This window comes from Genypterus blacodes, unplaced genomic scaffold (assembly GCF_046128005.1).
Source record: "Genypterus blacodes isolate CSIRO-AG114 ecotype Tasmania unplaced genomic scaffold, CSIRO-AGI_Gbla_v1 ptg000330l_1, whole genome shotgun sequence".
NCBI lineage: Eukaryota > Metazoa > Chordata > Actinopteri > Ophidiiformes > Ophidiidae > Genypterus > Genypterus blacodes.
Genome location: NW_027467115.1, coordinates 478,530 through 491,442, shown reverse-complemented (window position 1 = coordinate 491,442; position 12,913 = coordinate 478,530). Strand labels below are relative to the sequence as shown.

General features: G+C 47.0%; 1 protein-coding gene across 6 annotated transcripts; it reads left to right on the top strand.

The window, feature by feature from the left end:
* Positions 1 to 127: 127 nt before the first annotated feature.
* cuedc1b (CUE domain containing 1b) lies at positions 128 to 11,481 on the top strand. 6 transcript variants are annotated; one of them, XM_076137630.1, is made up of 11 exons: positions 128 to 339; positions 4,724 to 5,390; positions 6,370 to 6,497; positions 6,903 to 7,029; positions 7,120 to 7,381; positions 8,240 to 8,320; positions 8,620 to 8,700; positions 8,794 to 8,887; positions 9,470 to 9,528; positions 9,649 to 9,718; positions 10,227 to 11,481. In XM_076137630.1, coding segments are annotated over exons 2-11 (1,218 nt in total). In that variant the 5' UTR covers positions 128 to 339; positions 4,724 to 5,075; the 3' UTR covers positions 10,228 to 11,481. The 6 variants fall into 6 exon arrangements, with proteins under 6 accessions (XP_075993745.1, XP_075993746.1, XP_075993744.1 ...); XM_076137631.1 differs by having other exon boundaries at positions 7,117 to 7,381; positions 9,652 to 9,718; XM_076137629.1 differs by having other exon boundaries at positions 7,117 to 7,381.
* Positions 11,482 to 12,913: the final 1,432 nt, after the last annotated feature.

Below are 12,913 nucleotides of genomic sequence, written 5' to 3'. Positions count from 1 at the left end.
CAGCCGCCTCCGGCCATGATTACACTTCATATAATAAGAGACTATTACTACGTTTCATCACTCCAGCTTTTATTGTGAAGTGTAATCCCGGAACCTGCGCGGTGCGTGCACGTTAACCTGACAGACAGAGCCGCTTGTGTTCTCCTGTGCATGGCAGAGCCGCTGTGTGTGTGTGTATGTGCGTGCGCGCGTGTGTGTGTGTGTGCGCGGGGACTCGACCCTTCTGCTTCCACTTACCATGAGTCAATCCGCCTCCCCGCCGCTCCGCTCCGCTCCTGCTCCGCGCTGGACCCCGCGGGGGATGAGAAGTGTTCAACCGGCCGTGTGACACGTCTGTAGGTGAGTGACTCTTTTGTTTCCCGACGCGAATGATAACAATGATGGAAATGTTTGATTTGGTGGAAATGTCGAGCCGTAATTCCTCCTTTAAACAACAAGTATCCTCTTTAACATTCTGCATTTTCGCTTATACAATGGTCTGTATCATTTATAAGCGCCTGTATCTGCGTCTGTATCACCCGACATGTTGACATCCCTTAGCCCGGACGCTCCGGCTGAGACCCGGGGACCGAGGCCTTGTGTGACACTTGGCCGCCCGGAGGAGCTCGTCTGCCCGCTGTAATGAGGCAGCTCGTCCCGCTAGCTCACCTTTCGTTCAGTTAGTGGCCGTCACGTCACTCGCTTGACGCGCTGGGTTCGTGTTTTATTCGCTCGGACGAACAAATTAACTTCTTTTAAGTCGCCATTTCGCAGTTTGTCAGGCAGGTAGCGACAGAGTACCGTTAGCTAGCTAGCAGCCCGCTACAGTACATGGCGTCCCTCCGAGCACAAACAGGCTCAGACACCAAACCTCAGCTGAATAAAGCTTCATTTAAAGCGCTATGACTTAGACACATATTATCTACAGCTCAGACGCTTTATTCACCGTTTATAATTTAAACTTCACTTCGGCATTCATGAAATCCTATAAAACTCAACATTTATCTGCTTGTTGTTTGGTGAAATGCACACAAAGACGAATCAACAAACTGGTATGTGTCTGTGACGATGCAGATGTGAACGTAAGAACATCTGGAGCTCGTAATGTGTGACTGCCTAATGTTTTCCTGCTTCATGTTCTCCTGTGGTTGACGGTGTGACGCTAAAATACAACAACATTTGCTCAAAGGCACAGCGGAGCGGCTGGTGTCCGTTTGTCCCTTGTGGTCACAGATGGAACTGCAGCCGCAAGTGACTCCTGAGGACAAGGTTTAGAGTGAGAGAGGACGAAAACATTACGAGTCCACGAAAAAGGATATATGAAGAGAAACTCATCTAAAAACAACACAATAAACCATTATGTTTGATTTAAAAGCTTTATTTACAGAGCAACCAGCTGAATGAGGTCAAACTGGAGTCTGATGACAATGTGATTACACCTTGACCTCATTATCTGGAGAATATATTTGGATTTAAAAGAAAGCTTGTTAATTCAAAGACACCAGTGTGTCTGTTACCACATCAGGTGTGAGAAGAGCAGTGTGAGGTGGAGGTTTGGCACTGTTGTCGGTCCCAAACAGCCTGATTGAGAACCTTGTTTCTCTCCTTGTCTCCTCTCCTGGCTGTTAGACAGGTGGGCTCAAGCCGTAGACTTGATCCAGACAGAACATATGAAGCGTCTCTAGATCTATAATTGTTTTACTTACAGCTGAAGGTGCTTCAGTGATTCTGCCTCGTGCAGCGTGATCGTCTTATGCATCAGCATAAATCAAATGTTTTGCTTATGTCAAGGAACTTTCTATTCCTACTTCCCATTTTGTGACCGTAGAGCCGTACAGCACCGATCACTCATAAAACCTGAACCTCCTCGAGTCCCCAGGGAACCAGACGATTGCTGAAATTGATTCCATTTATTATCAGTAATGAAAGGCACAATGAAAATCAATGTTCATGTTTGCAGTAAGTACACGATCACACATATAAGAGATGTTTTCGCTTCTCTATTCCACTCAAAGTACCTCTGAACACTTAATACACAACTCATTTTCTGCACTCGGCTTGTGTTTGTGTTCAATCAGAATCCATCCAGCCGCCTCTTTGCCTCTCGTCTCTGTTCTAATCAAAGCTAAACACATCTTGAACTGTTGTTGTGGATGTCTAAAGGTTCTTATTGATGTTCTGACCTTTGATGAGGTGGCAAACAAACTTCTGTCCCAAAGCAACTTCGCATTAAATTTAAACACCAACATGACAATAACAAACAAAAGAGTGTGTGTGTGTGTGTGTGTGTGTGTGTGTGTGTGTGTGTGTGTGTGTGTGTGTGTGTGTGTGTGTGTGTGTGTGTGTGTGTGTGTGTGTGTGTGTGTGTGTGTGTGTGTGTGTGTGTGTGTGTGTGTGTGTGTGTGTGTGTGTGTGTGTGTGTGTGTGTCTCTCTCTCTCAGGTATGACACACACACAGTTGTATCTGTGACACAGATCTGCTCAGGGAGTCACAGTGAGCTGTAAAGAGCTCTGGTTGATCTGCCAGATGGCTCTTTGTGTGCTGCCAGGCTGCATGAGCAGGATGATGATGAGGATGTTATTGTCATGGGCATTGTTGTCGTGCAGAAAGAGATCAGATGAGTCTGTCTGACTGGCTCCTGTAAAGGGGCTATACCTGTTTTTGTTGTTGGCTGCATCCTGCTGATGTTTCACACACAGTAAAGTCCAGAACCTTTATAGAAACGACTCAGACAATAATTTCCAGCATACAAACAAACGTTGAATGTCCATAAAGAGGCGTTCCTGTGTGACCTGTCCTGTAACAAAGGAGCTATGACCTCACTCAGCAGGTTCTTATTTACCTGATCTGTTATATTAAAGTGAAGCTGCCGTGTCTCTCAGCAGGACTCTAGATCCGCTTTGTTTCCTTAGCAACCTGCTGTTAGTGGATGTCTTCCATTATTCTGCTGCCTGCAGCCTGAGGAGCCTCATGACCTTTAATCAATACTGAGCATGATGATGTCATCTCTCTGTCAACCAAACGTGTGTGTGTGTGTGTGTGTGTGTGTGTGTGTGTGTGTGTGTGTGTGTGTGTGTGTGTGTGTGTGTGTGTGTGTGTGTGTGTGTGTGTGTGTGTGTGTGTGTGTGTGTGTGTGTGTGTGTGTGTGTGTGTGTGTGTGTGTGTGTGAATATATATTTTTGGACTTTAAATGTCTTAAACCTCTCTCTCTCTCTCCCTGTGCCTCCCTCTGTGAGTCACAGCCGTCTGAGTCCTCCGCTCCTCCATCAGACCAGCTGATGTGATCATGGATCAACCTTCAGTCATTTAGATCAAAACATTTGATGCTTTTATTTTTTAGCATCAGTCAGTAAGCGGCAACCTTCATATATTTGTACGTACGCAGACACACACACACACACACACACACACACACACACACACACACACACACACACACACACACACACACACACACACACACACACACTCTGACTCTAGGACAGCGAGTCCTGGATTCAGAGCTAAATATAGTGAGGTTCTTTGGTACAGATTAATATGATGTTGGGAGTACATCTGTGTGAGTGCAGGGCCAGGGTCTCACACACACACACACACACACACACACACACACACACACACACACACACACACACACACACACACACACACACACACACACACACACATGCAGCACTCTGTGGCAGCGCACTCAAAGCCTCTGACTGTGACTCGTGATGTTTGCTGTTCACCTTCAGTCTCCAGTCTCTAACATTGTAACACCTCTGATGACACACTGGAGGAATAACAAGCAGGAAACATAACAACATTATTATCATATAAAGGGATTATTGCCGTTGTGCATGAATACATTTAATGAAGTGGCTGACCTGTTAAGGGTTAAATCTACCCAGAGGGTCAGAGGGGCAGATGACCCAAAGGTCACAGCTGTTCATGTAAAACACAAAGAGCCAAAGGTTGTGTGTGTTCCTGCTGCAGAGAGCTGGGGGCCGATGAGATACAGAGACGTTCTGCTGCCTCACTGTACGACCCCCCTGTGGGAATCTGCTCTTAGTCATGGGTTCTGTACCCTCATTCACACACACACACACACACACACACACACACACACACACACACACACACACACACACACACACACACACACACACACACACACACACACACACACACACACACACACACACACAGCGTGGATGTGTGTGGTTGGGCATCTTGTTGACATCAAAGCCAGACTGTAGAGAGAGAGAGAGAGGCTCTGTGTGCTGCTGCTCCATGGAGCCTGGCACCACCATGTGGCACCGCTACAATGAACCCCACTGACACAGGGAGGAAGGGCAGCTGAGGAGGAGACACACACACACACACACACACACACACACACACTCACACACGCTTCAAAGAAACTCTGCAGCTTCTCTCTGCAGACTTTCACATTTGTGGAATTTGCTTTCTCTCTCAGTGAACATCTGAGCTCAGACGAGTCGAGCTTCATTCACATTTCTGAGCATCGTCTTCATTCTTATAAATTGATTGGTCCAATATAAGTTCAACGTGTGTGTGTGTGTGTGTGTGTGTGTGTGTGTGTGTGTGTGTGTGTGTGTGTGTGTGTGTGTGTGTGTGTGTGTGTGTGTGTGTGTGATCACAGTTCACTCTCATTTACACTTTGCTTTCTCCCTTCTCTTATCATCTCTGCAGTGTTGCTGGTGTGTGTAATAATGTGTCTGTGTGTGTCCTCTTCAGGTGCTGATGGGTGCTGTAGCAGCGTGTGTGTGTCCTCCTGGATTATGGCTCTAATCTCTGCCTGCTGACGGGACCTTGGACCTTTCATCTCTGTCGTCTCTTCATGCTCCATAACACTGTGAGGCATGACTACAGCCGAGTAAGGACTGAACTCCCTCACACACACACACAGACACACACCGCCGTGTTGATGTCCATGTTGCCATGAATGAGAAACTGAGCAGGAAGCAAAGTGTAAAGCATCATCAGCGTACCGGGCCAGCGTGCTTGTTTGAGTGACAGAGCAGCCGAGCCGTGGTGCCTGAGGCCTGGCAGCGTCTGAGGCAGCGTCTGAGGCACCCAGGCCCCGAGGATGACCAGCCTGTTCAGGCGCAGCAGCAGCAATGGAGGCTCCAGGAATGGTGGAAACGGGGGCAGCGGCGGCGGCGGAGGGCAGGGCCAGCTTAACAACAGCAGGTCCAACCGGCAGGTCCGACGCCTGGAGTTCAACCAGGCCATGGAGGACTTCAAGGTCATGTTCCCCTCTATGGACTACGAGGTGATCGAGTGCGTGCTGCGCTCCAACAACGGCGCCGTGGACGCCACCATCGACCAGCTGCTGCAGATGAGCATCGACGGACACGGATCAGATGACAGCTCCGACTCGGATGACAGCATCCCACCAGAGGTCAGTGCTCCAAGGTCACAGACACCTCTGGGGAGCGAGAGTGCAGACGCAGCTGGACGTGGAGGACATACTGACGACACACACACACACACACACACACACACACACACACACACACACACACACACACACACACACACACACACACACACACACACACACACACACACACACACACACGCGAGGTGACCTTCATGTCCCAGTTTAAAGAGAAAGCAGACATTTGGTCACTTTGTCTTAAATAAGTCAGGAGGCACTAAACTGTGGAGGAATCTAACAACTCTCCTCTTTAGAAGCATCAAAGGCTCTTAATGCTCCTGTGCTCTAACCAGCCACAAGGTGCTGACAACTGAGTCTGATCCAACAACTGAGTCTGATCCAGCCTGAACGCCATGATGCAACACTTATAGATCAGGATTTAAACGTATTCCCTCAGTGTGCTCGTTCAGTCTGTGGGTCTGATCACATTTAAAACCTTAAGATACTGTTATAATAATATCTAGGTCACCTGTGTTAAACACTTCCATCCCTAAGCTGTAGTGATGCAGCTCAGTGTGCATAAACAAACTCATGAAAATGGTGAGAAAAAAAATGATAACTTGTACTGCGTCAGCGTAGATGAGATGAAAACCAAACCGTCATTAAAACATCAAACAAACCTTCCCTCAGCACTTACTGCAGCTGAAACCTGAAGAACTGGGGCCAAATTGTGACGAGAGAAACTTCAAATCCTCTCATTTATATCCCCGACACTATCAAATATTTAGGGTTTCTACTTGAAGCATGATCACAACATTTGAGTGTGAGAGTCATTGTCCAAACATTAAAGAACATTAAAGATTTTAAATGTAACTGGAATGACTGACAGCCTCATGACAGAGTGGAAGAAGAGTCACAGATGCAGATTGTAAATGTATGTGACTGGGATGAGAGATGAAGTGACCCCATCCTGTGTTGTTGTGTTGTTTGCTTCCTGTAGATTCTGGAGCGAACTCTGGAACCTGACAGCTCAGACGAGGAACCTCCTCCTGTTTATTCCCCACCAACCTATGATATGCACATATATGACAGGAAGTACCCAGAAGCCCCCCCGACGCCCCCACCAAGGTACGGAGGAGTCGCTCCAACCTCAATGATGTCATCAATAATAACACAGACAGTCTAACAGAATAAAGCAGCAGATGATGGAGCAGCAGCAGATTGATCTCATATTAAAGCTCTCAGTGTTTCTAAAGGTCTCATTTAAGGACAAACCTCTTTTTTTTAGGAATGAAAGATGAGAAACTGTTTCAGCTGTTAATGAAATATGAGAAACCTGAGAGTTGTTCTCCTCTGAGCCTCTTTACTGTCCTTGTAAGTGGACGATTCATATCATGAGTTATTGACATTAGAGTCAGATAACCTCAGGTGCATTAAGCAGATAAAGCTCTTTACACCGTCTCTCCTGTCTCTCCTGTCTCTCCTGGTCTCTCCTGGTCTCTCCTGTCTGGTGTTGCTCCTCTTCCTCATCAGGTTTGAAGCTCAGCCTCCTCCAGGTCACCAGCAGGTCAGGAGTTACAGGAACTGGAACCCTCCATTACTGGGGAATCTGCCTGATGACTTCCTGCGGATCTTACCACAGCAGTTGGACAGCATAAAGGTGTGTGTGTGGGTGTGGGTGTGGGTGGGTGGGTGTGTGTGTGTGTGTTGAAACTATAACCACTAACGCCTCTTTTCATTTCCCCAGCAGAGCTCTCAGAGCAGTCTGTCCCAGCCTTCCTCATCATCCTCCTCCTCCTCAGTCTCTCTAAGCCAGTGGACGACCCAGTCTACTTCTCAGTCCGGAGCCGCAGGGACCGCCGGAGGTCCAGGTTTGGCCACAGCGGCTTCAGAACAAGACAAGAAGCTGAAGCAGTACCTGGAGGACGAGCGCATCGCCCTGTTCCTGCAGAACGAGGAGTTCATGAGGGAGCTGCAGCGCAACCGCGAGTTCCTGGTGGCCTTAGAGAGAGGTACACACACACACACACACAGCACACAGCACACACACACACACAGCACACACACGCACACACTCATTTGAGTTCTTTTAGCGATCCAGAGACGTCCTCTGATTCTGAGCGTCCTTAACCCTTGCTGTCCCCTGGTGCCTGTCCCTATTTGTCCTTGATGCTGTGTCTCTCTGCTCGTCTGTCCTTCATAGTCTCACACACTTCTGCTTTGAGTCGAGGCTCCTGCTTCCATGCGTTTTGTGGCTCTTTATTTATCAGTTGAACTTAATGGCATGAACCGTTTCCATGTGTACAGACTTAGATGATGATGTCATAACACTGGGATCACCTGTCAGGCTCAGCTGGTTGATCTTCAGTATTCACACATGCAGCGCTATAAGAACAATGAAGCAGCTGAGAGAGGAGCCGTGTGTCTGTGCCATCGTTCCTATAACGTGTTTAATCCTCAGTGTGATCTAATTGAATCAGAACACAGCATTCAAAACATTAAGAAGGACATTAGAGGAGCGTCTGAGCTCGTACAGCAGTGTCTCCTCCTGTTCCTCTGATCTGAGAGGAGCTCCTTATTTACACATCGCTCCAATTTGAGGTGAGATGAAAGCTGGAACAGAACATCCCAGCATCAGTCTGACACATACTGTGTGTGTGAATGGGGCTCATACACACTTTACCAGGATGAAACACTGCAGGTAGAAGTTCAACCTCTCTGAGATCAAAGCTCGGGCCAAGACAAGATGGCTGACTGACGTCTCCACACACACTTGTCTTGGCTCTTCTCCCCAACGATGCTCATCTTCAAACGTTGCCGTGTCTCACCCTCACGTCTGTGCTCATAACATCTGCTCTCTGTTTTTATAGATCGCTTGAAGTATGAGTCAAAGAAATCAAAGTCCACTCATTCATCTAGCATGGAGAGTTCCACAGGTAGATATCATCAAGGTGTGTGTGTGTGTGTGTGTGTGTGTGTGTGTGTGTGTGTGTGTGTGTGTGTGTGTGTGTGTGTGTGTGTGTGTGTGTGTGTGTGTGTGTGTGTGTGTGTGTGTGTGTGTGTGTGTGTGTGTGTGTGTGTGTGTGTGTGTGTGTACGTACTGTAGGTTGTGTGTGTGTGTACTGTAGGTTGTGTGTGTGTGTACTGTAGGCTGTGCAACAAATACTTGTACATCTGCAGTTGTTGGGTTTGCTGATTTGTACTTCAGTGTGTGCAGTAGTGCTGTATTTCTGTGTGTGTGTGTCTGCAGGAGAACACTGCTCCTCCGCCTCTCTGGATGCCGTCTCAGACGACGCCATGTTTAGAGACAAACTCAAACACATGGGCAAATGTAGGTCCTCCTCCTCTATGACCCCTGACCTCATCAGCCGGTAAGAAGCTCGTCTGACCGTCTGAGTCATGAACTTCTTCTTTACGTCTTCAGCCACGAGGAAGAAACTCTTTGAGATCGCCAGAACGTTCTCCGAGAAGACCAAGAGAAGAAAGTCAAAGAGAAGGACGCTCCTGAAGCACCACTCGTATCCTCACATCACAGCTGTTTGGCTTTCTGTTGTTGTTGTTGTTGTTGTTGATGTTGAGTCCACTGTTAGATCTCAACCACACCTCATCCTAAGGCCATCTGCAGTGGAAACACCAGAAATATAACTGTTTATAGTAGATGTGTCTTAGTTTTCACAGCATTGTAAGCTCTCTCGCTCACACACACACACACACACACACACACACACACACACACACACACACACACACACACACACACACACACACACACACACACACACACACACACACACAGAACTACAAGTGTCTGTTTTCCTCGTATCCCTAACCTAACTTTACGATTCCTTTTTTTTATTATTATTATTTTTATTATTATTATTATTATTATTATTTCAGGTCATTTGTAGACCTGTAGATGTTTTGCTTTGTGCTGAATCAGAGGAGGAAGTCTTGTCTCTAATATGACACACACTTACACACTCGGCTTCATTCACATTCATACACATTCACACTGACTATAAGACTCTTTGGTTGTGTTGCTCCTCCATCATGATCGACCTCCACACCTCATTATGACTCCTAACCAACCTGTTCTCCAGACTGGGCACCGCAAACTCCACAGCCAACCTCCTGGATGATGTGGAAGGAACCCCCTGTGGTAAGATGAGCTCACAGGACGATGATGATGATGATGTGTGTTAGTGGCTGTGTCATCACTCACCAGCTGGGTTTCTGTGTTTAACTCTGTGTGTGTTCATGTCCCTGTGTTTCTGTCCAGAAGAAGATGGTCAACCAAGAAGAGCGGTAACTCAGGAAGAGAGTGAACCTCGCAATGAGCCAATATCATGGTGAGAGACAGGTGTTTCCTTTAACGGTCTACAGCCAAACAGAGATCAAATCAACTTAAATAACATATAACACAAATATGAACAAGGGCAACAAATTATATAATGTGTGTGAAAAGAACTTTTAAGGAAGATGAATCTATTTAGGACACTAGGAGAGGAAACCAGGCTATTTCTGTTCAAATGTCAGTGTCTCCCTCTGGCCACCAGGGGGTGCAGTTGCCCCTCTGACAGCTCGTTGAACAGACACGGTGACCTAGTAAAGCCTGTCTCTCTTGTGCCTCCATTGTTGTTGTGTATGTATGAACACGCCGCCTGCTTTCTTCCTCTCAGCAGAGCCAGGGGAGCTATGAAACGTCTCCCTTTCACCGACAATAACAACTCTTTCATTTTGTAGTCATTCTGCTGGGGTTTTCTTTTCTGGTGGAATGTAAACAAAGCCCATCTCAGGTTGGCATCTGGTTGTTGTGGTGGTTGTTGTTGTTTCATGACATTGTGTCTTATCTTTCAGATCCTCCGATGCTGCGCCATATCAGGTTACCATGGTGACGGCAGCATGACTCCTGAGTCGTGGCCCCCCCCCCGTCCTCACCTTCTCTGTAACAAACCAGCCAAACCAAGGCTCAGCGCCATCTTGAGAGCGCTGCGTCCCCAGAGACAGACAGGAGTGTTTCAGGCGCTGGGTAAACTCTCTATAACCGCATAATCCCTGTATTATAACATTTGGTTGATTATATAATTTCCAATGTAAAACAAAGATCCGTTCATCTTTATCAGACTTTGTTAGTTTGCTTCCTTCTGAATCTGGACTGAGAGGTGAAGGAGCCGCAGTGATGTTCTGCCATAAGAACCCTTTCTTATCTGGGTTGCTGGTTGAAGTCCCTCAGGCCGGAGGTGCACACGGCCCTTTATACACAGCTAACATGTAGAGAGCTTTTATACCATGTTTTCTTAAACAGATTGTAATACTCCGCTGTTTCTGAACGTTGAATATTTGTATCTGTCAGAATTTGCTGGCAGCTGAAGTTCCAGCAGCTCACATGTCCACGCCGTCTCCATGACAACATGTTTGGAGCTGCTTGTCTTGATCTCTGCACAGTTTCCTCTGGTCTGGTTTGTTTGGCCTTGGTGAAGAGTCGTGCCCCTTTGATGATCAGTTTCACAGACTAATCACATATTTGAGGATGTGATTGATGTGTGGCTGAGCCTGAACTCCCAGGATCCTCCAGAGATCAGCTGTTATTACACTCACAAGAGCTGGGAAATAATTAAATTCAGCTGACAGACAGTGAGTCACCACAGGCCTCTGTTTCCTCTGAACAAACAGCTGATTAACTAATGTCAATAACACTTAAAGGTGCAGTCATATGGAACAATAACAGCCTAGGATATCAATCAAACTGGCTGTGCTTCCATTTTCACTTTACTGAAAAGGAGCTGGAAACGTCCTTGAAATGTTCTTTCAGAATAAGACTCTGTACACTAGTTTAGACGCTGTTTCACTTCATATGGACCTGATATGTTTCCATGACGTCACAGGCAGGGGGGCTCAGCTGATGGGATTGTTTTCCCCGAGCCAAACGACTCAGCCAGAGAGCAAACAGTGTGTGTGTGTGTGTGTGTGTGTGTGTGTGTGTGTGTGTGTGTGTGTGTGTGCGCGTGTGCGTGTGCGTGTGTGTGTGTGTGTGTGTGTGTCCATAAAGTGAAGCTAGACTCCCTGTTCCACTCATGCCAAGCATTGTTAACATTCTGCCACGTTTCCACAACTCTTGCGAAAAACCACCAGATGACGTCTTTTGCGAGATGTGATGGAAAAGAGGAATGTTACAAAAAAACTCCACTGCCATGTCTCTGATTTGTTCTTTAATCGTTTCTGTTGATCTCCCATCAGCAGGGTTGTTGTTGTGCTCAGATGACTGTTAAAGAGGAGGAAGCTCTAATGTGGCTATGACATCATTGTGACCGGACGCTGATAGAACTGAAGATGTTAAAAAAAGAAAAATGGACAAAAAGTGATCCAAAGAGTTTTTCAACCTCATTTAGATTCTTCTGCCCCCCCCCCCCCCCCCCGCCCCTCCTCTTATTGTTGTATAGTAGATTTGAGCGTAGCATGGATTAAAGCAATAGTAACTTTTGATGTAGCCTATCTAAGCAGAGCGTGTTAGTAGAGAGGAGGTAGAGAGAGAAACGTATCCATGTTCATCCACACACGGCCTGATGGATCAGATGAGATCAGGTCAGTGCGACTCCTCAGCTTCCTTTGTGTTTCTTTCTTATTCCGTCGTCCTAACCTCTGAGTTCATCCAAGTCTCTGATCGCGTTCAAATGAAATCAGTAAACTTATCAGCAGCACAAGAACGTCTGGACTTTACATTCTCACCTTCTAACCAAAGCTCAGACTGAATATGTGTCAGGATGGGAAAAGTCCCCAGTCAAAGCAGACACCAGTCAGCAGGTTTGTGTTTGTGTTGTGCAATGAACGGACAATTGACAAACCTGTAAGTGGAAGATGAGTCTAACATGTCCAGCATGTTGCTGTGAAAGGTCAGTGGGCTTCACGTGAAGTAACCATGGAGAGAAGCCAGCTGGTTGTTCCTCACTATCAGATGTAGGTGAAATGTCTCTTGTTGATCGTTTGCTTTATCACATTTATTTACTCATGGTCCCTCTGAGTCCATGAGTCTGACGTCCTGATTGACAGACGTCCTGTGTTCTTGTGTTATCTCCATGTTTGACCCGATTCTTAGTGACTGTCAACTTTGACCTGGCCAGCATGTCCATCTCCTCCGTCCACCACAGGGCCTGAAGCCAAAGCTTTGGCCTCCGATGCTCTCACTACTTCATCTACTCCGACCCCTCATACTGCACAAGCACAACAGCAGCGCTCCCATGCAGCATGAGTTGATCTATTGCCACCTGCACACAGCAGAATGGAGCTATCACTCTTTTGGTGAAGTTTAAAGAAACATTGCGGCATTTTAGGAGATGTTTCTGGTGCTTCTGCTAGTCCAGATGTTCAGTGCTGACTTGTCGCACTGTAACCTTTAACGGAGGGCTTGTTCACTCCTCCCTCCCCTGTGGGCTTTAGGGAAAGGTGCAGTCTAAACATGTTGCTGGACGGAATGAAGCCCTCTGCAGCCTGAGGGACATCTCCTCATCTGCTCCACTCCCTTTAGAGACACAGCATTCAGTGACACC